This window comes from Centroberyx gerrardi, chromosome 23 (assembly GCF_048128805.1).
Source record: "Centroberyx gerrardi isolate f3 chromosome 23, fCenGer3.hap1.cur.20231027, whole genome shotgun sequence".
In the NCBI taxonomy this organism is placed as follows: domain Eukaryota; kingdom Metazoa; phylum Chordata; class Actinopteri; order Beryciformes; family Berycidae; genus Centroberyx; species Centroberyx gerrardi.
Window position 1 is genome coordinate 17,660,189 of NC_136019.1, and position 23,022 is coordinate 17,683,210.

Below are 23,022 nucleotides of genomic sequence, written 5' to 3' on the forward strand. Positions count from 1 at the left end.
ACCTGTAAACCCCCCCCACTATCAATCCCAAATGACCTTCTCTCAGCAGCAACGTGTGACAAATTTGCTACCTTCTTTAACAACAAAATAGCACACATAAGGCATAATATAGTTAAATCACGCCCTGATAAAAAAAAGTCGATCCTCTCTTCGTACCACAAAAGTGTACCCTTGAGGCTGTATGTCACATTTCTCCATTATTAACTCTAGAGATCTTGAAGAGATTGCACGCCAGCTTAGACTTTAGTCAGTGCAGACGCTAAGAGGCTCTCAGTTCTAGTACTGTTGCACCTGAGTGCAGCCTTTGATACGGTGGATCACAACGTATTAATCCAAAAACTGGAAAGCTGGGTCGGCCTATCTGGCCCAGTTCTAAATTGGTTTGCCTCTTATCTGAGCGGTCGTAATTTCTTTGTCACCCTTGGAAATTTAAAGTCTATAAAAGTAGACATTGTGTGTGGAGTCCCACAAGGGTCAGTTCTTGGACCACTGTTATTCAATCTGTACTTGCTCCCTCTTGGATCTGTCATTCGACACCATAATATACAGTATGTTATCACAATTACGCAGATGATACACAACTTTACATCTCTTTGTCCCCCTGTAATCTGGGACCTGTCACCTCACTAATCAAACGCATAGAGGACATCAAACACTGGATGTCCTAAAATTTTCTTAAATTAAACAAAAATAAGAAAGAGATACTTGTGTTGGGTGCAGAAGCACAGAGACAGGAAATGTCTGCTTATCTAGATTCTCTCTCAGTGACCATGTCAGAAATCTTGATGTAATTATGGATGCAGATCTGAACTTCCTTCCTTATCAACAACATCACTAGAACCACTTTTTACCATTTAAATAACATTTCCAAATTAAGAGGTTTTTTAATCACAGTCACACTTGTACATGCCTTTATAACAAGTAGGCTAGATTATTGTAATGCCCTCTTCTCCGGTCATCCTAAAAAGAATGTGGGGCAACTGCAGCTTATTCAGAATGCTGCAGCTAGAGTTTTGACCAGGACGAGGAAAATGGAACACATCACACCCATTCTTAGGTCATTGCATTGGCTCCCTGTGTGTTACAGGGTTGAATTTAATATTCTACTTCTAGTATATAAAGGATTAAATGCCATGGACTTGCTCCAAAATATATTTCTGACTTACTTAGTGGTTATGAGCCATCTAGGCCTCTCAGGTCGATCATCTAGCACCAATCTCCTAGCTGTTCCAAGGACAAATTCAAAATCTGGCGAAACAGTTCCAGTGCTCCCGGTTTCTGGAGCAGACTGCCAGAAGACCTGAGATGTGCCCCTACCATACACATTTTTAAAAGGCGACTCAAAACTTTAATTTTTTCTAAAGCCTATGAGTAGTTTTTGTATGTGTGTGTGGGGTTTTTTGTTTTATTCCACTGTGTGAAGGTATGTACTGTATATATATGTGTATTTGTACAATTTGTGCTGTTTTTGTATGCTTATAAGTTTTGCTTTTATGTGTAGCACACTGAGTTTTCCTGTGTAGGAAATGTGCAATACAAATTAACTTTTACTTACTGACTGACTTACTTGCATAAACCCAATTATCCAAACGCAGGTCAGTGTGAGCGAACAAATAACATAAAACATAAAATGCCCCGCCTCTTTCCACTGAAACCCCCTCACTGGAGCTCAGTTATATTAAGAGCCATTGCAGTGATACAGTCATATGTAAATGATGACCCGTACCTTGGTAACAGCTTTACTTCTCTGCAACCTGAGTAAGTACTGGTATTAAATTATCCTCAACACTAACTGCATTGTTAACTTCTTACAGTAACCCACCAGAATTGATACTTTTTGATTAGTATCGCTTAGTTTCTCTGATATTTGTTTCAGGTTGGATCCCTGTCTCAGTTTCTGAGTCTCAGACTGTGGAGGTCCAGCCTGGTGAAGAAGTCACGTTGATGTGCACCAACATTTCCAGTTCTCCCACTTACTCAGAGTGGTACAGACTGGTCAACAGATCCAAGCCCTGCTGCATCTCCTCTATGTACAAGTCAGATGACAACGCTTGGTTCTATGATGGTTTTCAAAATGGCAAATTTGAAATGAGATCCAACATCTCCACTCTCTTTCTGAAAATCAAGCAAGTGGATTTATCTGACTCTGGACTTTATTTCTGTGGGTTTTACAAGGACACACAGACAGTCATTGTCAACGCAACTTACTTAAAGGTTCAAGGTAAGATCATCATTGAGCCTTGTCTGTCTTTTGGTTCCAGTTCATGACTGTTATGTCTTTCTCATGATACTTAGATGTCAAATGTATCCTCACAGAAGCCTCAAAACAACATATAGACAAAAAGTAACTGATATGTGGCCTATTTAATCATTGTCAAAATAGGATTATTTGTTATACAGTCAAACTAAAATAAAGATGAAGTTTTCCTTTTTTAAAGGCAATGCCGGATTTGATGACGAATTGGATGGCTTGTGTAAAAGTAAGATTCTCCCTCCCTCCCATAAAGATTTCTTTCATTGCGCAGATTGATATTTGTCAATTGTTTGAACGTAAAACAGCTTATCTCAAGTCAGTTTTGTCCATTTTAGCATTAGCCAGGTCTAAAACTACTAGAGGAGAGTTCAGAGAGTCTAATTTATCCTTAGTTCTTGTAGAAAAGCCTGATGGAATAACAAGCCTGGCTTCTGTGATCCTGGGTGGTGTGACTGTTTTCCTTGTTATGATCATCATCAGTCTGGTTCTCAAAATCAGGCAACTTCAGACAGGTACCTTCTGAGAGATATGTGTTATTTTATTGCACATTCTCTTTTAAGTTGTTTCAATAGGATGGACAAATCCAGAACGAAAATGTATTGACAACAGCAAAGTTTTTGGACGATGATAATTGACTGACTAGACTGATTCTCTCTGTTATTTAGTTGCTAAAGAAGAACTGCAGCCACAAAGAAGCGAGGTGAATCCAAGTTTAAGATTTACTTTTATATGGTCTATGGTTTAAAAGGTGCTGGAATCATTTCAAGTCATGATTATGCTACTAATGATGTTTGTTTCTCTGACAAACTCAGCTATGCGAGATGTGTGTGATTGTGTGTACTCTTATTTACAGAATCTGGACTCAGATGAGCTGAAGTACGCAGCGCTGAGTTTCCATCCAAAACCAAAGAGAAGCAGGAGGCCCGCATCAGAGAAAGAGGTGGAACCTAATGTTGTGTATGCTGCCACCAGATAGGACCATGAAGACACTGGAAATGTAACTCAGTGTGGAACTGATGCTTTGTTGCACTATTCTTGTTTTATTGTCACTGGGCAAAAATTTGTAATAAAGATCCAACGTACATGCAAGATATACATCCTTTTGTTAGTGCTGAGGTTTGATTCTCACCTGCTTCTTCATGTTTCTCTCTCACACTTTGCCAAAACCAAATCTTCCTCTTATTTTGCCTACCTTAGATCTCAATCTGAAAGCAAAAGAATATGATTGATGTGTGACAGAGGAGGGACCAGTATCTCTGTCCAAATTCCCTTACTGAGAGAGTTAGATGGGCGTCTGCAGCAGGGGAGGAGCAAGTTAGGTAGACATCACTTCTTTGACAGGAAGAGACAGCACAGTGTGGCAAGAGAACAACTGAGGTGAAAACCATGAGGCCTGTCATGTCAAAGCTTTGTAACGGGTCAAAGGAAGCAGTGAATACTGACGTACTTGCTTCTGTTATGTAAGCAAAATATGATTGGCCTCTACATTTGTGTAGAAGTTCTGACATCAGTGTGTAAATGGTATTCTATAGCATTTCTATATTCACTTCTGATATTGTGTTATGTGTCTTTGGTCTATACTGGTAAGTCAAATGTGTGAATGAAAAATACAAAGATACAGCAGCATTTCAGTTTTCTATCCTTGGTCCTGCTTCTGTGTGTCTTGTGTGCTTTTCCTGATGTTTGTCTTATATCATTCTGTTCTACGATTGATTGTTGATCAGTTAGATCTAGTTAGGTTAATTCTCTGTAAAGTCCTTTGAAACATGCATGTGATACAGGGTTATATAAACAAACAAACTTAAACTTGGACATGCAACAAGTCTTCATGGCCCTCTGCCATTTTCCACTGTACAAACAGCACTGTCTATCTGAGCCAGCAAGGTCTCAACCACAGGAAGACTGGCCTTCAGCTCTCTGCATCGTAACCACACACAACAAAGGCCTCGCTGTTTAGACAGAACAAGAATGACTCTACTTGATCAAATACAATTCATTTCTTTGCTTATAAGATGTGCAGCTAATTTTTGTGTTGTATTTGTAGAGATGCAATCAGTTAGCATCATGGCAACTATGTCTCCATCTCTTTTCAAACAATGTTGTTCCCTTCATCACAGACCAAAACAAACACTTCACACCTCACTTCACTCTCTTGTCTGAACATGGTGTGAAAATGATATGTCAATTCAACAGAAAATGACTTTGAAAAAAAGATGATGAAAATGCTCAAGATTTTCATGGGATATAGTTATATTTTCTGTTTGAGATGTAATTCCACTACTACAATACTAACATGAATACAAAGCCTCACACTGGAACCAGGCAAATTCTTCGGCATCACCGCTCAGCAGGCACTCAAAGCCTGCCATTCAGACAAACCAGACCAGACAGCAGTTTTGAGGCCTTTGCAGGGACCTTCCTGCCACCGGTCCCCCTCAGTCTCCCTCCTGGCAGCTTCCAACTGCCATCTTGTTCCATCTGCCACCCCAAGTATCAGCGCCCTGCTGAAAGGAAGGACCACTGGGGGCTATATAACCTGGGGGTAACCTGGGTAACCATAACATATTTTCTTGTCAAAAAGAAAGACGGTGGTTTTCACCCAGTTATGAATTTAAGGAGCTAAATGTGTTCTTAAATGCTCAAGGTCATTTTTAAAGCTGAGGCTGAAGAACAGTTTTGTCTTGTACTATAAACTTTAGAACTCACTCCTTGAGGCTATGATTTTGCATAAGTATGATTTTGCACCACTCCTGCACAGCCAGGCATACGGACTGTCTCTCGGGCTGCAGCTCCCTCTCTGGACCGTGCCCCCCGCCTCCCCCTCTGAAATGTTAATCTTATGTTCTACTTCTCACTGTTTATCACCCACCTAACCACACAGGTGGTTTCTTAGATGAATTTGCTGCTGTCTAAGATCTCTACAGAGTTCAACTATATTATAATTTCTGGTGACTTCAACATTCATACTGACAATTCTACTAATTCCAAAACAAAACAGTTCATCAGTTAATTAGAGTCCTTTGATCTCTCACAGCATGTTTCTGGGTCTATTCACAAAGAGTCATACTTTGGACCTGGTCATTTCTAAAGGCCTTGACCTCACAGTAACTGCCATTCTTGATGCTGCAATCACTTCTGTTTGTTTTTTGATGCAATCTTGTTTCCAGAATAGATCAATAGCATAAGAACTGTTAAGAGATACTTTCTCCCTCCCAATGCAGCCGACATGTTTGCTCATCATTTCCCCAGGCCATGGCCTACAGTCACATCCTGTGATGACCTTGTAAAAACAAATTTATCATTAGTTTAATGAACATTGTGGACGACATCACCCAAAAGTAAACAAGCACAGATCCTGTACAGACCCACGGCGCGTAAGTTCAATTCAATAGGCCCTTTTCACATCGTCATGGTAACAGCTTCCATGCTGAGAAACCGGTGCATCACAACTTCCTGTGGCAAGTTTCTTTTTGCGACTTATTGACAAACAAATTCAACAAAGACAACAAAAACAACAAAATTGTAATGGTTACTAGCACTAGATACATAATGTAACAAATTAAAATTTTTGGGCAGGTTGTGGAGCAATTTAGTGAAGGCCATAGCTGGCAACAGGAAGTTGTAATGCACCAGAATGTGAAAAGGGCCTATTCAGTGCACTGAAACATTACGACACGGTTATCGGTTAAATAATTCCACTAACATCACTTAAATACCACAGGTAATAACGTTACCTTACGTTAAAGTTTATAGGGCAACGGAAGACGTGGACGTATGTAAATTAACGGAAGATAGCGGGGCTCAGTGCAAACTAGGATTTTTTTTTTTTTTAAAGATTTATTTTAGGCATTTTATGCTTTATTGACAGAGATAGTGTGAGAGAGAGACAGGAAGGTATGGGAGAGAGAGAGAGGGGAGGACATGTAGCAAATGACCGCGGGCTGGACTCGAACCCGGGTCGCTGCGGGAAGGACTGAGCCTTATATGGTATGCGCTGTACTCGGTGAGCCACCGGGGCGCCCCGACAACCGCATTTATGAATGAGAGTGAATGAGAATAAAATTACCAGACTGTATGTACGTGTAACCGGTGAAATTCTGCAGCCCCATTCTTGCCTCAGAGGCAAGCGGACGTGTGTGAGAACAGTCTTTCTCACACAGCGTTGTCAACGCTGTTTTCCCTCTCCGCCGTTTACCCTCTCCGCCGCCTACTCTGCTTCGAAGACACAGGAAATTCCTGCGTTTTGCCTTTCAGGGGGTAGCTTACGAGTACAACAGACTACCGTTCGGCTACTCCCTGGCCCCCCACACTTTTTCAAAGTGTGTGGACACGCCGCACGCACCCCTGCGCCGCCAGGGAATACGGGCCCACTCGAAACAATGGGCTATTTCCCACACAATACAATTGGTGCAGCACTTAACCAGGTTAGGTTTTGCCATCAATTGGAGAAAGAGCGCACCCATACCAAGCCAACAGGTGGTGTATTTGGGAGTGCAGCTGGACTCTCTCACACTATGGGCGTGTCTGTCAGATCCCAGACAGACGGCCGTGTTGTAGGAGGCGGTACGGCGGGCAAGACAGGGCGGAACAGTGACGGCTTTGACCGTCATGCAGCTCCTGGGTCTCATGGCGGAGGCTCACCCTGTGGTTCCACTGGGGCTGCTCCATATGACACGCCTTCAGAGATGGTTTGCCAGATTGCATTTGGATCCACAACGTCACAAACATCACATGGTAACCATCCCCCAACAGCCAGGGAGGACCTGGCATATTGGGGGACCCCCCAAATACTGGCGAAGGGAACACCGCCGGGGAGAGTGACCTCCTACGTGTCGGTGTTCACAGATGCCTCCCTGACGGGTTGGGGGGGAACCTGCCTGGGGAAGTCAGTCGGTGGTGTGTGGCCTTCAGGGACAAACCAGCACATCAACCTACTAGAGTTGACTGCAGTCATGCTGGTCCTACAGCACTTCCTGCCTCTGTTACAGGGGAAGGATGTGCTAGTGAGGACCGACAACCGTTCGACGGTGGCCTACATCAACAGACAGGGCCGAGTGCGATCCGCACCGTTGTTGAAGGCTGCTGAGAACCTGTGGCGCTGGGCCACAGAGCACCTCCGTTCTCTCAAGGCGCTGCATATTCCAGGCCTGGAGAACACGGGGGCTGACCTCATATTGAGGGGCGGGCCCCTGGAGGACGAATGGAGATTACATCCCGACATAGTGGACCAGATTTGGTCCCGATTTGGGAGGGCGGAAGTGGACCTGTTCGCCACCCGGCAGAACGCCCACTGTCCCCTGTGGTTCTCTCTGTTTCCCCGAGACGCTCCCCCATTGGGGGTGGACGCGTTCGGACACGCGCCATGGCCAGGAAAGCTGCTGTATGCTTTTCCTCCCCTTCGTCTCATTCCTCCCCTGCTGGCGAGAGTGAGAGTGGAGAGACTGTCGCTCATTCTGGTGGCCCCGGACCGCACAACGGCACCATGGTACGCGGAGATGAGACAGCTGCTGCTGGCTCTGCCCTGGACAGTTCCCCAGTTTTGGGGGGCATTGTCTCAGGCGAATGGAGCGATAGGCACGATGCCCACCCTGGGACAGCCTCTCATGGTTTGGTTCCTGAGAGGGACAGACTGATGCGCGCTGGACTGGCTGTGGATGTGGTGCAGACCATCCAGGGCGCGAGGGCTCGATCCACCATTGATAGCTACAAGGCTAAATGGTTGGGCTTTCAGAAATGGTGCGGGGAGCGGAACATCGATCCTTTGAACTGTTCAATTGGATCTGTTCTCTTTTTCCTCCAGTGCCTGCTGGAAAGCGGGCTGGCGCACTCCACTATTAAAGTGTATGCGTCGGCAATCTCTTCCTGCCATGAGGGGTTTGGAGAGAGGTCGGTTTTCGGCCACCCCCTCATGAAGCGTTTTGTGCAGGGGGCTAGGAGAAAACGCCCAGTGGTGCGTTCCACCGCCCCCCCAGTGGGAACTGCCTTTGGTCTTGGCGGCTCTGTCTAAGGAGAACCGATCTTGAACCGATTAGGCAGACTTGACCTCAGCTAAGAGAGTGAGTGACTTGTGCGTTCTTTCGGTCCATCCCAGCTGTTTGCTGATACGTGGGGACCTGAGTGGCGCCACACTCAGACAGAATCCATCTTTTGCACCCAAGCACATCAATAGTTCTTTTCGGTCTAGGACGATTCAGCTAGAGGCTTTCTATCCTCCATTCCAACGTTTATGCCCCGTGCGTGCGTTGGCATGTTATGTGGAACGCACAGCCATGGTGAGGCGCACACAGCAGCTTTTTGTGTGCTATGCAGTGTGGACAGTGTGGCTGGCAAGCCCCTGTCAAAGCAGAGACTCGCCAACTGGCTCTGTGAGGGAATATCACAGGCTTATGTGAAGCCAGGATAAATTGAACACACAACTTCAAATTTATTTTGTGGGGACTTTATTTCCTTTTCTGTATAGCAAAAAATGATAAACAAAACAAAAACACATGTAGCAAAAATATACAGCAGTGGCACCTCTATAAACGGAAAAACACAAACATATTCACCACACTGCCATTTCAGTTAACAAACAAAAATACAAAACAGCAAACAGAAACAATCAACAAACTGTTGCATACTGAATTCACCGCCAGCAAACTGCCTGCACGTGTGCGGTTTTCAGTCCACAACCATCTGCAATCCGTTGTAACCAGTGGCCATCGCCAACGAAAAGTAGCGCATTATACTTCCTGTATTTTCCCAGCATTCCCTGACCACCCAGCAGGCATAGCGCTCCAGGAAATGGTGAACCCACACCCCCTGCTGTCCAAAGTAAGCATCCCCAGCCAGATCGCAGCAACGGAGAACTTCATTCACATGGATTTTATTTCCCATAGATATTATTTTACCACCTGGTTACATATGTGCTGGCAGGTAGGGACCCTCCTGCAGTCAACACGGAGTGTGGCTGCGTCGACGGCACTGTTCAGTGGAACAGGTGTGGAGGAGATCTGCACAGCGGCGTCCTGGTCGACACACATGTTCAACTCAACAGAAAATGACTTCATGACTCCACAATTTTCTGCCAACAACTGTCACCTCGCTCTATCAGCCACCCCAAGTATCAGCACCCTGCTGAGAGGCAGGACCACTGCCATCGCACTCAGACTCACTTGTCCTTCAAGCAGACTAGGGCCCCAAAGACTAACTGCTGCCCCCTGAAGCCTATAAAGGTCGTGATGCCAGGAACTGAAGGTCTAGGTCGGCTGTCGTAGAGCCCTGCACGGGTCTCAAATTTAGGCCCGAGCCCGGCCCGAGTCCTAAGGCTTATGAGAATTCTCAGCCAGAGCCCGACACGAGCCCGATGTATTTTATTTTATTTTTTTTACATATAAACCTAATATGTTTGATCAATTTCGAATAGCCTATTAAATCAACACCATACAAAACACTTCCAAAGCATTACCAGTATTAAATGTGTCAGTTTTGGCCGAGCGCAAAGTAGGCTACCATAAAGCCGGATCAGAGCCGTCAGTTAACAAAATAGAGGATACATGAACCAATGTCGCTTAAATAAATGTTGGACATGAGGTTATCCACGGATAGCTGCTGAGAAGCTTCTATTTGGCAACAGTACACCTACACTCAAAAAAGTGACATAAGTACTCCTCTATGGTACATTAATGTTCCTCACAGTACAACGTGAGTTGTTTATAGAACAATAAGCAAAACTAGATAACTGTGTTCTCTTACCCATAGCCTAGGTAAAAAAAACCTAGATAAGCGCAACAGAACGGGCTGACCGTAACGGAGCTGGTGTAGCAGCTTGGATACGCAAACGGAACGCATGCTGTGTACGATGATCAAAAGCTTCACCAAAGAACATGGCTAAAGTCCATTTTCTCAAGAACATTCCAAGAACAGTAATGTGCTTGCTTGGAAGCGACGACAGGGCATGTGTGTGTGCACCAGGCAGACTGTGTGTGTATGTGATAGGCAAAACATTTTTCTAACTTAACTTTGTTTTATAATCAATTTTTATTTATTTTCTTAAATTAGTAGTTTCTTTGATTGATATGCCTATTGATTTCAAGCCAAAAAGCCAGAGCCCGATCTAGTGATGTGAAAATCGGCCCGAAGCCCGGCCCGCGTCTGTCAATAGCTTCGGGCTCTGTCGGGCTCGGGCTGGAATGCAGGGCTCTAGGCTGTTGGTCACTTTTCCCAGCAGCAGCTCAGTTACTGGGCAACTCACACCTCTGACTCTGGGTTACAAGTTTCAATTCTGATGCCAGCCCCCAGTCTTCACATGGGTCAAAATGACCATGGTGAACAACCTGGAAAAAGCTCAGGCCCTAAACCAGGAGTTATCCACCCTCTTGGTAAAAGTGGCTATTGAACCTGTGGACCCCCTGATACAACCTGGGGTGTTGTATTCCACTTATTTTCTCATCAAAACGAAAGACGGTTGTTTTCACCCAGTTCTGAATTTAAAGGGGCTCAATATGTTCTTAAAAGCTGTAACGTTCCACATGTTAAGGACGGCAGACGTTCTTCTGACAAAAAAAGAGAAAACCCGGACACCGCGTTTGTGTTCCCAAGCATGATATTTTTTGTATTCTTACATACTGTGAACATGACAGTGTTTGATTTCATACCAACATAACATGATTAAAAAAAAGAAGTTGACTGATAAAATAACTACAGGTAATAACAATAATAATAATGACAACGTAAATCAATTAGGACAAAACAATACAACTGTAACAAACAAAAAGACGAGGACGTCAGCAATACAGTTTCTCCTGTAAGCATTGGAGGGAAACTCAACGCATTCAGCCTCAGGCAGCGTGCGGCGACACAATCGGACGATGATCCTGTCAGAAAGTAAAAACCTGAAAAAAGCAAATCATACAAGTCAACTGTCTGCAACTGCAGATACAAGTCATCTTGAGTTCTGTAGCTTGTCTAGTTCTTCAGTCATAGAAAGACCAGACTCAGATTTAAAGTTATATTTCCTAGCAGCTCTGAACTGTCCTGTGAGTTCATTTTTAAAGCAGAGATCAACAAAAGTTTAGGTTGTCTTCCCTGTTGTGCTGAGAATCGATTTGACAGGCTTCGATGTTCCATTTTTGGTCACATGTTGGAACATGAGCAAGAATTATTAATTAACATGGGCTGAAGAATAACTTTCCTCAAACTATAAACTTTATAATTCACTCTTTTTGAGGCTATGATGAACCCAATTATCCAAAAGCATTCATGTGGTCAGTGTAAGCAATAAACAGAATAAAACGCCCCGCCTCTTTCTATTGAAACCCCCTCACTGGAGCTCAGTTATATTAAGAGCCATTGCAGTGATACAGTCATATGCACAATGATGAGCTATACCTTGGTAACAGCTTTACTTCTCTACAACCTGAGTAAGTACTGATATTATATTATTCTCAACACTAACTGCATCACTAACTTCTCATCAATACAGTAACCCACCAGAATTGATACTTATAAATAATTAATAACTTATCAACCTAGGATTAAATCACTTGTTCTCTCTGGTGTTTGTTTCAGGCTGGATCCCTGTCTCGGTTTCTGAATCCCAGACTGTGGAGGTCCAGCCTGGTGAAGAAGTCACGTTGATGTGCACCAACATTTCCAGTTCTCCCACTTACTCAGAGTGGTTCAGACTGGTCAACAGAGCCAAACCCTGCTGCATCTTCTCTATGTCCAAGTCAGATGACGACGCTCGGTTGTGTGATGGTTTTCAAAATGGCAAATTTGAAATGACATCCAATGTCTCCACTGTCTTTCTCAAAATCAAGCAAGTGGATTTATCTGACTCTGGACTTTATTTCTGTGGGTTGTACATAGACGGACACACAGTCATTGTCAATGCAACTTATTTAAAGGTTCAAGGTAAGATCATCATTAAGTCTTGTCTATCTTTTGGTTCTAGTTCATGACTGTTATGTCTTTCTCATGATACTTATATCTGAAATGTATCCTCAAAGTAACCTCAAAACAACATAAAGACAAACATATGTGGTCTATTTAAATATTGTCAAAATAGTATTACGTCTAATATAGTCAAAATAAAATCAAGATTAAATTATACCGTCATCTTTTTTAAAGGCAATGGGGACTTTGATGATGAAGAGGATGACAAGTCTAAAAGTAAGATTCTCCCTCCCTCTCATAAAGATTTCTTTCATTGCACAGGTTGATATTTGTCACTTGTTTGAAAGTAAAACAGTTTATCTCAAGTCAGTTTTGTCCATTTCAACATTAGCCAGGTCTAAAACCACTACAGGAGAGTTCAGAGAGTCTAATTTAATAATCCTTAGTTCTTGTAGAAAAGCCTGATGGAATAACAAGCCTGGCTTCTGTTTTCCTGGGTGGTGTGACTGTTTTCCTCGTTATGGTCATCGTCGGTCTGGTTCTCAAAATCAGCCAACTTCAGACAGGTACTTTCTGAGAGCTATCTGTTATATTTTATTGCACATTCTCTTTAAGTTGTGTCAATATGATGGACAAATCCAAAACTTCCTCCTGCACCAAAATGCATTGACAACAGCAATGTTTTTAGTCAATGATAATTAACTTATTGGACTGATTCTCTCTGTTATTTAGTTACTAAAGAAGAACTGCAGCCACAAAGGAACGAGGTGAATCCAAGTTTAAGATTTATTTTATATGTTCTATGTTTTAAAAGGTGCTGGAATCATTTCAAGTCATGATTATGCTAACGCTAACCTTCTCTTACAAACCCAGCTATGTGAGATGTGTGTGATTGTGTGTACTCTTATTTACAGAATCTGGACTCAGATGAGCTGAAGTACGCAGCGCTGAGTTTCCATCCAAAACCAAAGAGAAGCAGGAGGCCTGCATCAGAGAAAGAGGTGGAACCTAATGTTGTGTATGCTGCCACCAGATAGGACCATGAAGACACTGGAAATGCAACTCAGTGTGGAACTGATGCTTTGTTGTACTATTCTTGTTTTGTCACTGGGGAATTTTTTTAATAAAGATCCAATGTTAATGCAAAATTTACATCCTCTTGCTAGTGCTGAGGTTTGATTCTCACCTGTTTCTTCATCTTTCTCTCTCTCACTTTGCCAAAACCAAATCTTCCTCTTATATTACCTACCTTAGACCTCAATCTGAAATCAAAAGAATATGATTGATGTGTGACAGAGGAGGGGCCAGTATCACTGTCCAAATTCCCTTATAGAGAGTTAGATGGGCGTCTGCAGCAGGGGAGGAGCAAGTTAGGTAGACATCACTTCTTTGACAGGAAGAGACAGCACAGTGTGGCAAGAGAACAACTGAGGTGAAAACCATGAGGCCTGTCATGTCAAAGCTTTGTAACCGGTCAAAGGAAGCAGTGAATACTGACGTACTTGCTTCTGTCATGTAAAGAAAATATGGCCGGCCTCTACATTTGTGTTGAAGTTCTGACATCAGTGTGTAAATAGTATTCTGTAGCGTTTGTATCTGTTATTGAATATTTTCACTTCTGATACAGCCTATATGCCTTTGGTCTATACTGGTAAGTCAAATGTGTGAATGAAAAATACAAAGATACAGCAGCATTTCAGTTTTCTATCCTGAGTGTGTTTGGATGCACATGTGGACATGCAACAAGTCTTTATGGCCCTCTGCCATTTTCCACTGCAGTGACAAACAGCACTGTCTATCTCAGCCAGCAAGGTGTCAACCACAGGAAGACTGGCCTTCAGCTCTCTGAATTGTAACCACACACAACAAAAGCCTCACTGTTTCCACAGAACAACAATGATACTACTTTATCAAAGACAATTTCTTTGCTTATAAGATGTGCAGATCATGTTTGTGTTGTATTTATAGAGATTCAAATGATGGAAATGTTCCCGTTATCACAGGCCAAACCAAACATTTCACACCTCACTTTGCTCTCTCGTCTAAACATGGTGCATCAGCTGCCGCTTTCAAGTTTGAAGCAAAGATGCCTGATGCAACCCAACATTTCTATAGGCAGATATGAAAGGGTTACATTGTTAAAATGAGATCTCATACACATGTTCAATTCAACAGAAAATGACTTCATGACTCCACAATTTTCTGCCACCAACTGTCACCTTACTCTATCGGCCACCCCAAGTATCAGCACCCTGCTGAGAGGCAGGACCACTGCTATCGCACTCAGACTCACTTGTCCTTCAAGCAGACTAGGGCCCCAAAGACTAACTGCTGCCCCCTGAAGCCTATAAAGGTCGTGATGCCAGGAACTGAAGGTCTAGGTCGGCTGTTGTAGAGCCCTGCACAGGCCTCAAATTTAGGCCCGAGCCCGATGTATTTTTGGGGTTTTTTTTACACATAAACCTAATATGTTTGATCAATTTCGAATAGCCTATTAAATCAACACCATACAAAACACCATACAAAACACTTCCAAAGCATTACCAGTATTAAATGTGTCAGTTCTGGCCGAGCACATAGGCTACCACAAAGCCGGATCAGAGCTGCAACTCTGGAGATACACAACACTTCAACGCAACACTACTACGCATCCGTCTGTTCTGTATTTTAGCCATATAAATGTATATAAATGCCAATAGTTTGCTTATTGTAGTCATTTATCACCATGTCAGTTAACAAAATAGAGGATACATGAACCAATGTCACTTAAATAAATGTTGGACATGAGGTTATCCACGGATAGCTGCTGAGAAGCTTCTATTTGGCAACAGTACACCTACACTCAAAAAAGTGACATACGTACTCCTCTACGGTACATTAATGTTCCTCACAGTACAACGTGAGTTGTTTATAGAACAATAAGAAAAACTAGATAACTGTGTTCTCTTACCCATAGCCTAGGTAAAAACCTAGATAAGCGCAACAGAACGGGCTGACCGTAACGGAGCTGGTGTAGCAGCTTGGATACGCAAACGGAACGCATGCTGTGTACGATGATCAAAAGCTTCACCAAAGAACATGGCTAAAGTCCATTTTCTCAAGAACATTCCAAGAACAGTAATGTGCTTGCTTGGAAGCGACGACAGGGCGTGTCTGTGTGCGCCAGGCAGACTGTGTGTGTATGTGATAGGCAAAACATTTTTCTAACTTAACTGTTTTATAATCAATTTGTATTTATTTTCTTAAATTAGTAGTTTCTTTGATTGATATGCCTATTGATTTCAAGTTCCAAGCCAAAGAAAAAAGAAAAAACAGGCCCGAGCCCGACCTGAGCCCAAGCTAATGATGTGAAAATCGGCCCGAAGCCCGGCCCGAGTCTGTCAATAGCTTCGGGCTCTGTCGGGCTCGGGCTGGAATGCAGGGCTCTAGGCTGTTGGTCACTTTTCCCAGCAGCAGCTCAGTTACTGGGCAACTCACACCTCTGACTCTGGGTTACAAGTTTCAATTCTGATGCCAGCCCCCAGTCTTCACATGGGTCAAAATGACTATGGTGAACAACCTGGAAAAAGCTCAGGCCCTAAACCAGGAGTTATCCACCCTCTTGGTAAAAGTGGCTATTGAACCTGTGGACCCCCTGATACAACCTGGGGTGTTGTATTCCACTTATTTTCTCATCAAAACGAAAGACGGTTGTTTTCACCCAGTTCTGAATTTAAAGGGGCTCAATATGTTCTTAAAAGCTGTAACGTTCCACATGTTAAGGACGGCAGACGTTCTTCTGACAAAAAAAGAGAAAACCCGGACACCGCGTTTGTGTTCCCAAGCATGATATTTTTTGTATTCTTACATACTGTGAACATGACAGTGTTTGATTTCATACCAACATAACATGATTAAAAAAAAGAAGTTGACTGATAAAATAACTACAGGTAATAACAATAATAATAATGACAAAGTAAAACAATTAGGACAAAACAATATAACTGTAACAAACAAAAAGACGAGGACGTCAGCAATACAGTTTCTCCTGTAAGCATTGGAGGGAAACTCAACGCATTCAGCCTCAGGCAGCGTGCGGCGACACAATCGGACGATGATCCTGTCAGAAAGTAAAAACCTGAAAAAAGCAAATCACACAAGTCAACTGTCTGCAACTGCAGATACAAGTCATCTTGAGTTCTGTAGCTTGTCTAGTTCTTCAGTCATAGAAAGACCAGACTCAGATTTAAAGTTATATTTCCTAGCAGCTCTGAACTGTCCTGTGAGTTCATTTTTAAAGCAGAGATCAACAAAAGTTTAGGTTGTCTTCCCTGTTGTGCTGAGAATCGATTTGACAGGCTTCGATGTTCCATTTTTGGTCACATGTTGGAACATGAGCAAGAATTATCAATTAACATGGGCTGAAGAATAACTTTCCCTCAAACTATAAACTTTATAATTCACTGTTTGAGGCTATGATGAACCCAATTATCCAAAAGCATTCATGTGGTCAGTGTAAGCAATAAACAGAATAAAACGCCCCGCCTCTTTCTATTGAAACCCCCTCACTGGAGCTCAGTTATATTAAGAGCCATTGCAGTGATACGGTCATATGCACAATGATGAGCTATACCTTGGTAACAGCTTTACTTCTCTGCAACCTGAGTAAGTACTGATATTATATTATTCTCAACACTAACTGCATCACTAACTTCTCATCAATACAGTAACCCACCAGAATTGATACTTATAAATAATTAATAACTTATCAACCTAGGATTAAATCACTTGTTCTCTCTGGTGTTTGTTTCAGGCTGGATCCCTGTCTTGGTTTCTGAATCCCAGACTGTGGAGGTCCAGCCTGGTGAAGAAGTCACGTTGATGTGCACCAACATTTCCAGTTATCCCACTTACTCAGAGTGGTTCAGACTGGGCAACAGATCCAAGCCCTGCTGCATCTCCACTATGTACAAGTCAGATGACAAGGCTTGGTTCTGTGATGGTTTTCAAAATGGCAAATTTGAAATGATATCCAATGTCTCCACTGTCTTTCTCAAAATCGAACATGTGGATTTATCTGACTCTGGACTTTATTTCTGTGGGTTGTACATAGACGGACACACAGTCATTGTCAATGCAACTTATTTAAAGGTTCAAGGTAAGATCATCATTAAGTCTTGTCTATCTTTTAGCTCCCTTTCATGACTGTTATGTCTTTCTCATGATACTTATATCTGAAATGTGTCCTCATAGTAACCTCAAAACAACATAAAGAGAAAATTTAAATATTGTCAAAATAGGATTGTGTCTTATATAGTCAAAATGAAAATCAAGATGAAATTATATCGTCATCTTTTTTAAAGGCAATGGGGACTTTGATGACGAAGGGGATGACAAGTCTAAAAGTAAGATTCTCCCTCCCTCTCATAAAGATTTCATTCATTGCGCAGGTTGATATTTCTCAGTTGTTTGAAAGTAAAACAGTTTATCTAAAGTCAGTTTTTTCCAACATTAGCCAGGTCTAAAACCACTACAGGAGAGTTCAGAGAGTCTAATTTAATAATCCTTAGTTCTTGTAGAAAAGCCTGATGGAATAACAAGCCTGGCTTCTGTGATCCTGGGTGGTGTGACTGTTTTCCTCGTTATGATCATCATCAGTCTGGTTCTCAAAATCAGGCAACTTCAGACAGGTACTTTCTGAGAGCTATCTGTTATATTTTATTGCACATTCTCTTTAAGTTGTGTCAATATGATGGACAAATCCAAAACTTCCTGCTGCACCAAATGCATTGACAAAAGTGATGTTTTTGGTCAATGATAATTAACTTATTGGACTGATTCTCTCTGTTATTGAGTTACTAAAGAAGAACTGCAGCCACAAAGGAACAAGGTGAATCCAAGTTTAAGATTTATTTTATATGTTCTATGGTTTAAAAGGTGCTGGAATCATCTCAAGTCATGATTATGCTAACGCTAACCTTCTCTAACAAACGCAGCTATGTGAGATGTGTGTGATTGTGTGTACTCTTATTTACAGAATCTGGACTCAGATGAGCTGAAGTACGCAGCGCTGAGTTTCCATCCAAAACCAAAGAGAAGCAGGAGGCCCGCATCAGAGAAAGAGGTGGAACCTAATGTTGTGTATGCTGCCACCAGATAGGACCATGAAGACACTGGAAATGCAACTCAGTGTGAAACTGATGCTATTGTATTGTCACATTTTTGCTTGTGTGTTCTCTTCATCATTGGAATAAACAGTCAAATTTTGTTATAAAGATCCAATGTTCATGCAAGATTTATATCCTCTTGCTAGAGCTGAGGTTTGATTCTCACCTGTTTCTTCATCTTTCTTTCTCTCACTTTACCAAAGCAACATCTTCCTCTTATTTTGCCTACCTTAGACCTCAATCTGACAGCAAAATAATATGATTGATGTGTGACAGAGGAGGGGCCAGTATCTCTGTCCAAATTCCCTTACTGAGAGAGTTAGATGGGCGTCTGCAGCAGGGGAGGAGCAAGTTAGGTAGACATCACTTCTTTGACAGGAAGAGACAGCACAGTGTGGCAAGAGAACAACTGAGGTGAAAACCATGAGGCCTGTCATGTCAAAGCTTTGTAACGGGTCAAAGGAAGCAGTGAATACTGACATACTTGCTTCTGTTATGTAAACAAAATATGATAGAGTTTTGACATCAATGTAGAAATGGTATTCTGTAGAATTTGTATTTTGTATTGGATATTTTTACTGCTGATATAGCCTATGTGTCTGTGGTCTATACTTGTATGTCAAATGTGTGAATGAAAAATACAAAGATACAGCAGCATTTCAGTTTTCTATCCTTGGTCCTGCTTCTGTGTGTCTTGTGCTTTTCCTGATGTTTGTCTTATATCATTCTGTTCTACGATTAATTGTTGATCAGTTAGATCTAGTTAGGCTCATTCTCTGTCAAGTCCTTTGAAACATGCATGTGATAAAGGGCTATATAAAGAAACAAACTTGAACTTGGACATGCAACAAGTCTTTATGGCCCTCTCATTTTCCACTGAAGTGACAAACTGCATCGTCTATCTCAGCCAGCAAGGTGTCAACCACAGGAAGACTGGTAAAAATGTGCAGATCATGTTTTAGTTGTATTTGTAGAGGTGCAATCAGTTAGCATCATGGCAACTATGTATCCTTCTCTTTTCAAACAACGTTGTTCCATTCATCCCAGACCAAACCAAACACTTCACACAGGCTCACTTCACTCTCTTGTCTAAACATTATGCATCAGGTTCTGCTTTCAAATTTGCAGCAAACATCCCTGACGCACCCCAACACTTCTACAACCAGATACGAAAGGCTTACCTTGTGAAAAAGAGATGTCATACACTGTTGGACCTGAATGCAGAGGCCTCGCTGTTTCCACAGAACAACAATGATACTACTTGATCAAAGACAATTTCTTTATTTATAAGATGTGCAGTTAATTTTTGTGTTGTATTTGTAGAGATTCATACGATGGAAACGTTGTTCCCTTTATCACAGGCCAAACCAAACACTTCACTTCACTCTCTTGTCTAAACATGCTGCATCAGCTGCTGCTTTCAAATTTGCAGCAAAGATGCCTGATGCAACCCAACACTTCTATAGGCAGATATGAAAGATTTACATTGTGAAAATGAGATGTCATACACATGTACAACTCAACAGAAAATGACTTCATGACACCAACTGCCACCTCACTCGGCCAGCACCTGCTGAGAGGCAGGACCACTGCTATCGCACTGAGACTCACTTGTCCTTCAAGCAGACTAGGGCCCCAAAGACTAACTGCTGCCCCCTGAAGCCTATAAAGGTCGTGATGCCAGGAACTGAAGGTCTAGGTCGGCCATTGGCAGTGATGTAAATAGGTTTTCAATGTAGTGAGTCCCCGGGACCCACAGGTGGTAATTTGAGTGGGTCCCGGGGAAATTGAGTGGGTCCCCAATAAAATTTGTGTTTTTTGACAAATTGTAGTGTTAAACTCGTGTTTGATGTTATATGGTTATAATTATGGTTATATTCATGTATGCTGACTTAATTTTACCTACTCCTACTTATATATTTGATTGCAATGTTACTCTAGTATATCTTTAATTGTACATACATTTTTTGTTTTTATTTCACACTTGCTTTGGCAATGTAAACGTATGTTTCCCATGCCAATAAAGCCCCTTTGAATTGAGAGAGAGAGAGAGAGAGAGAGACGCAGGGGGGCTGTGTGTGCCCAGCAGCCTGTGTGACACAGAGCTTCAGGAGAAAGCGAGGAGCATAAAACATTGTGCTTTTTTCCACGCATGAAAAAAAAACAACCAAGCCCGACCCGACCTGAGCTCGACATACAGTTGTAACAGTCGCAAATATGCCTACTATGCTTTTGGAACATTGTTTGGTTGCAGTAACAGATTAAGTCACTGGGTTGCACTTTTTTACTGAGACTGAGTTACAGCAACAGGTTGAGTAGGCTACTACCAACTACTCCCAGTCTACCCAATACTGACGTCGTCTCGCTCTGTCATGCTATCCAGGAGTAACGTTAGCCTACTTCCCTAAAGCTAACAAGCACAAAGCTAATGTAAGCTAAGACACAACCAAGCGCGTTACAGTCTCGGGTCCCGTCGGGCTCGTGTCGGGTTGCAGACCTCTAATGTGTAGTAAATGAAACGACTAGTTAGTGAAATCAAAGTCCTATGTTGCAAACAGAATGGGCATTTTTATCTTGTGGCCATCCACAATGATATGAATCGATTTGAAGAAACATAGTGGCTGATGCACAGACATGTCAATCATGGCTTTTTTTCCCCGAATAATAACAAGCAACTTCGGGTAGAAGAAATATCTGTTTCCATCGCATTAGCCTATCTGTGCTTTCCCGAATAATGGATTCGGATTCGGGTACATCCCTACCTGCAATAGTTTGTTGGCCAGCAATATGTTTGATCTTTTTCTTTGGTGGCATTTTAAAACGTTTTCCTTTCACTCATTGAGACTGAACAAAACGGGAGATATGCGCGAGATATATGCGCAGACGGTGAGAAAATCGCGGCCGGTGGATTTTTTTTTTTTTCAACACGGCGCGTCCCCTGGACGGTAAAGCATCATCGGGTCATCATCGACATGAGTGAATACAGCATCCACGTGAGTTTATTTACCAATTACCAAGTTTGTAGCCTTGTTGAAATGAAATCTGTGCAGCGAAAGTAGCATTGGATGCAGGCCCAGCAAGGGCATTAAGTCTCTCCCGCGATGATTGAGACTATTTTCTAGGAAAAAATAGGGTGCGTCCCCTGGACGCGTCGATAGTGAGTTTACTGCGTCCTTTCGGATTTTAACGCGTCAGAGACACAGGACGCGCACCTATTTACATCACTGCATTGGTCACTTTTCCCAGCAGCAGCTCAGTTACTGGGCAGCTCACACCTCTGACCCTGGGTTACAAGCGGCAATTCTGATGCCAGCCCCCAGTCTTCACATGGGTCAAAATGACCATGGTAAATAACCTGGAAAAAGCTCAGGCCCTAAACCTAGAGTTATCCGCCCTGGGGTGTTCTATTTGACTAATTTTCTCATCGAAGAGAAAGACTGTGGTTTTCACCCAGTTCTGAATTAAAAGTGGCTCAATGTGTTCTTAAAAGCTGTAACGTTCTACATGTGAAGCACAGCAGACATTCTTCTGGCGGTTGCCCGAGAAGATTATCAGCTTGAAGAATGCCTATTTTCATGTTCCCATTGCACCTCACTACAGACAGTTTACTCGTTTTTCCTTCCAAGTCTGCCATTTTCAGTTTAAGAAAAAAAGAAGAGAAAATCCGCACACCGCTTTTGTGTTCCCAAACATGATTTATTTTTCCCACGGCGCAGCCGAGGGCATCACAAGGCAAGTTCAGGTCAGGCAGTCAGTCAATCATTCAGTCAGTCAGGTAACGCTTAGTGAGATGTCGCTTCGTGAGATGGCCTCTAGAGGGCGTCTTTGACTAAGAGATGGCATCTCGCCTATGGGCTAAATGCCACATTGATTCCCATACACTGATGCCATATTGGATCTCACACATTGACTTACACTCTCCGCTGTCAGTTTACAGACATCCACATCTTCTGCTGTCCTGCAAACCTTAATGGTAGGTAATGTTATTACCTGTGGTTATTTCAGACATCCAACCTCTCCCGGAAGCTCCGGGAGTCTCCCGTATATGACCATTAGCTCCCTGACACCCGCTAGTGATGACAGATCTCCCTCAAATGCCCGAACCAACGCACAGATGACAAAAAAAAAAATCCCAATCTTTCTCCCCAATATGCTTCACCCACCCTGGTTGGTCCCTGTTCATGTCAGTCTTGTTAGCTGACCTAACAAGGGCTTACTAACCCATGAAACGCGCTGGACTTCTCATCTGATTAGATGAAGGCGTACCTCTGCCTGAAGTCTGTTAAAAACAATGAGAGTTTGAATTGAAAACTATTTTCTCTCATTTGATACAAGGAACCAGGTTAGATTAAATTGCTTTAACATGAAAGAAGGCCTAACATACCTGAAGAGATAAAGAAAATAATAAATTATTGTGTCAAGTTATATGATCCTAGCTTATTCAGCTTTGTTGACTATCAAGTTTAAGTGGTTCATTATTAAAATGAAGTACAATCCTGTACCATTTACAGATAGGAAGAACAGGGCATAGGCTACTTTATGAGAAAAGCAGAAAGAAATGAACCTAATGAAACATTTATTATTGATTGCAATTAAATAAAATGAAGAATTGAAGCACCTAAAGTATTTATCAGTGATAACAAGAGCAGCAGACTGTACAGAGCATAGAGATAAGAGCAAGAACTACACAGACTAGAGAAAAAAGCCTGCCGCTAACCACTAACCCTGCATTCGCCGCATATTGTC

The 23,022-nt window shown here is 42.4% G+C and overlaps 3 protein-coding genes and 1 pseudogene across 3 annotated transcripts; all 4 read left to right on the plus strand.

The window, feature by feature from the left end:
- Positions 1-1,712: 1,712 nt before the first annotated feature.
- On the plus strand, positions 1,713-3,293 carry LOC139928677 (uncharacterized). Its single transcript, XM_071921300.2, has 5 exons — positions 1,713-1,758; positions 1,877-2,221; positions 2,656-2,766; positions 2,920-2,993; positions 3,108-3,293. The coding sequence occupies exons 1-5, from the start codon at positions 1,713-1,715 to the stop codon at positions 3,228-3,230; spliced, it is 699 nt and encodes a 232-aa protein (XP_071777401.2). The 3' UTR covers positions 3,231-3,293.
- Positions 3,294-6,243: 2,950 nt separating this feature from the next.
- On the plus strand, positions 6,244-8,261 carry LOC139928685 (uncharacterized; annotated as a pseudogene).
- A 3,348-nt stretch (positions 8,262-11,609) lies between these two features.
- Positions 11,610-13,595, plus strand: LOC139923186 (uncharacterized). The gene is made up of 6 exons (XM_078291866.1): positions 11,610-11,655; positions 11,804-12,148; positions 12,365-12,406; positions 12,577-12,696; positions 12,863-12,927; positions 13,045-13,595. Exons 1-6 carry the CDS (start codon positions 11,610-11,612, stop codon positions 13,165-13,167), a joined length of 741 nt encoding a protein of 246 aa, XP_078147992.1. The 3' UTR covers positions 13,168-13,595.
- A 3,133-nt stretch (positions 13,596-16,728) lies between these two features.
- Positions 16,729-18,808, plus strand: LOC139928676 (uncharacterized). The gene is made up of 6 exons (XM_078291856.1): positions 16,729-16,774; positions 16,923-17,267; positions 17,473-17,514; positions 17,680-17,799; positions 17,965-17,999; positions 18,147-18,808. The coding sequence occupies exons 1-6, from the start codon at positions 16,729-16,731 to the stop codon at positions 18,267-18,269; spliced, it is 711 nt and encodes a 236-aa protein (XP_078147982.1). The 3' UTR covers positions 18,270-18,808.
- The last annotated feature ends 4,214 nt before the right edge of the window (positions 18,809-23,022 follow it).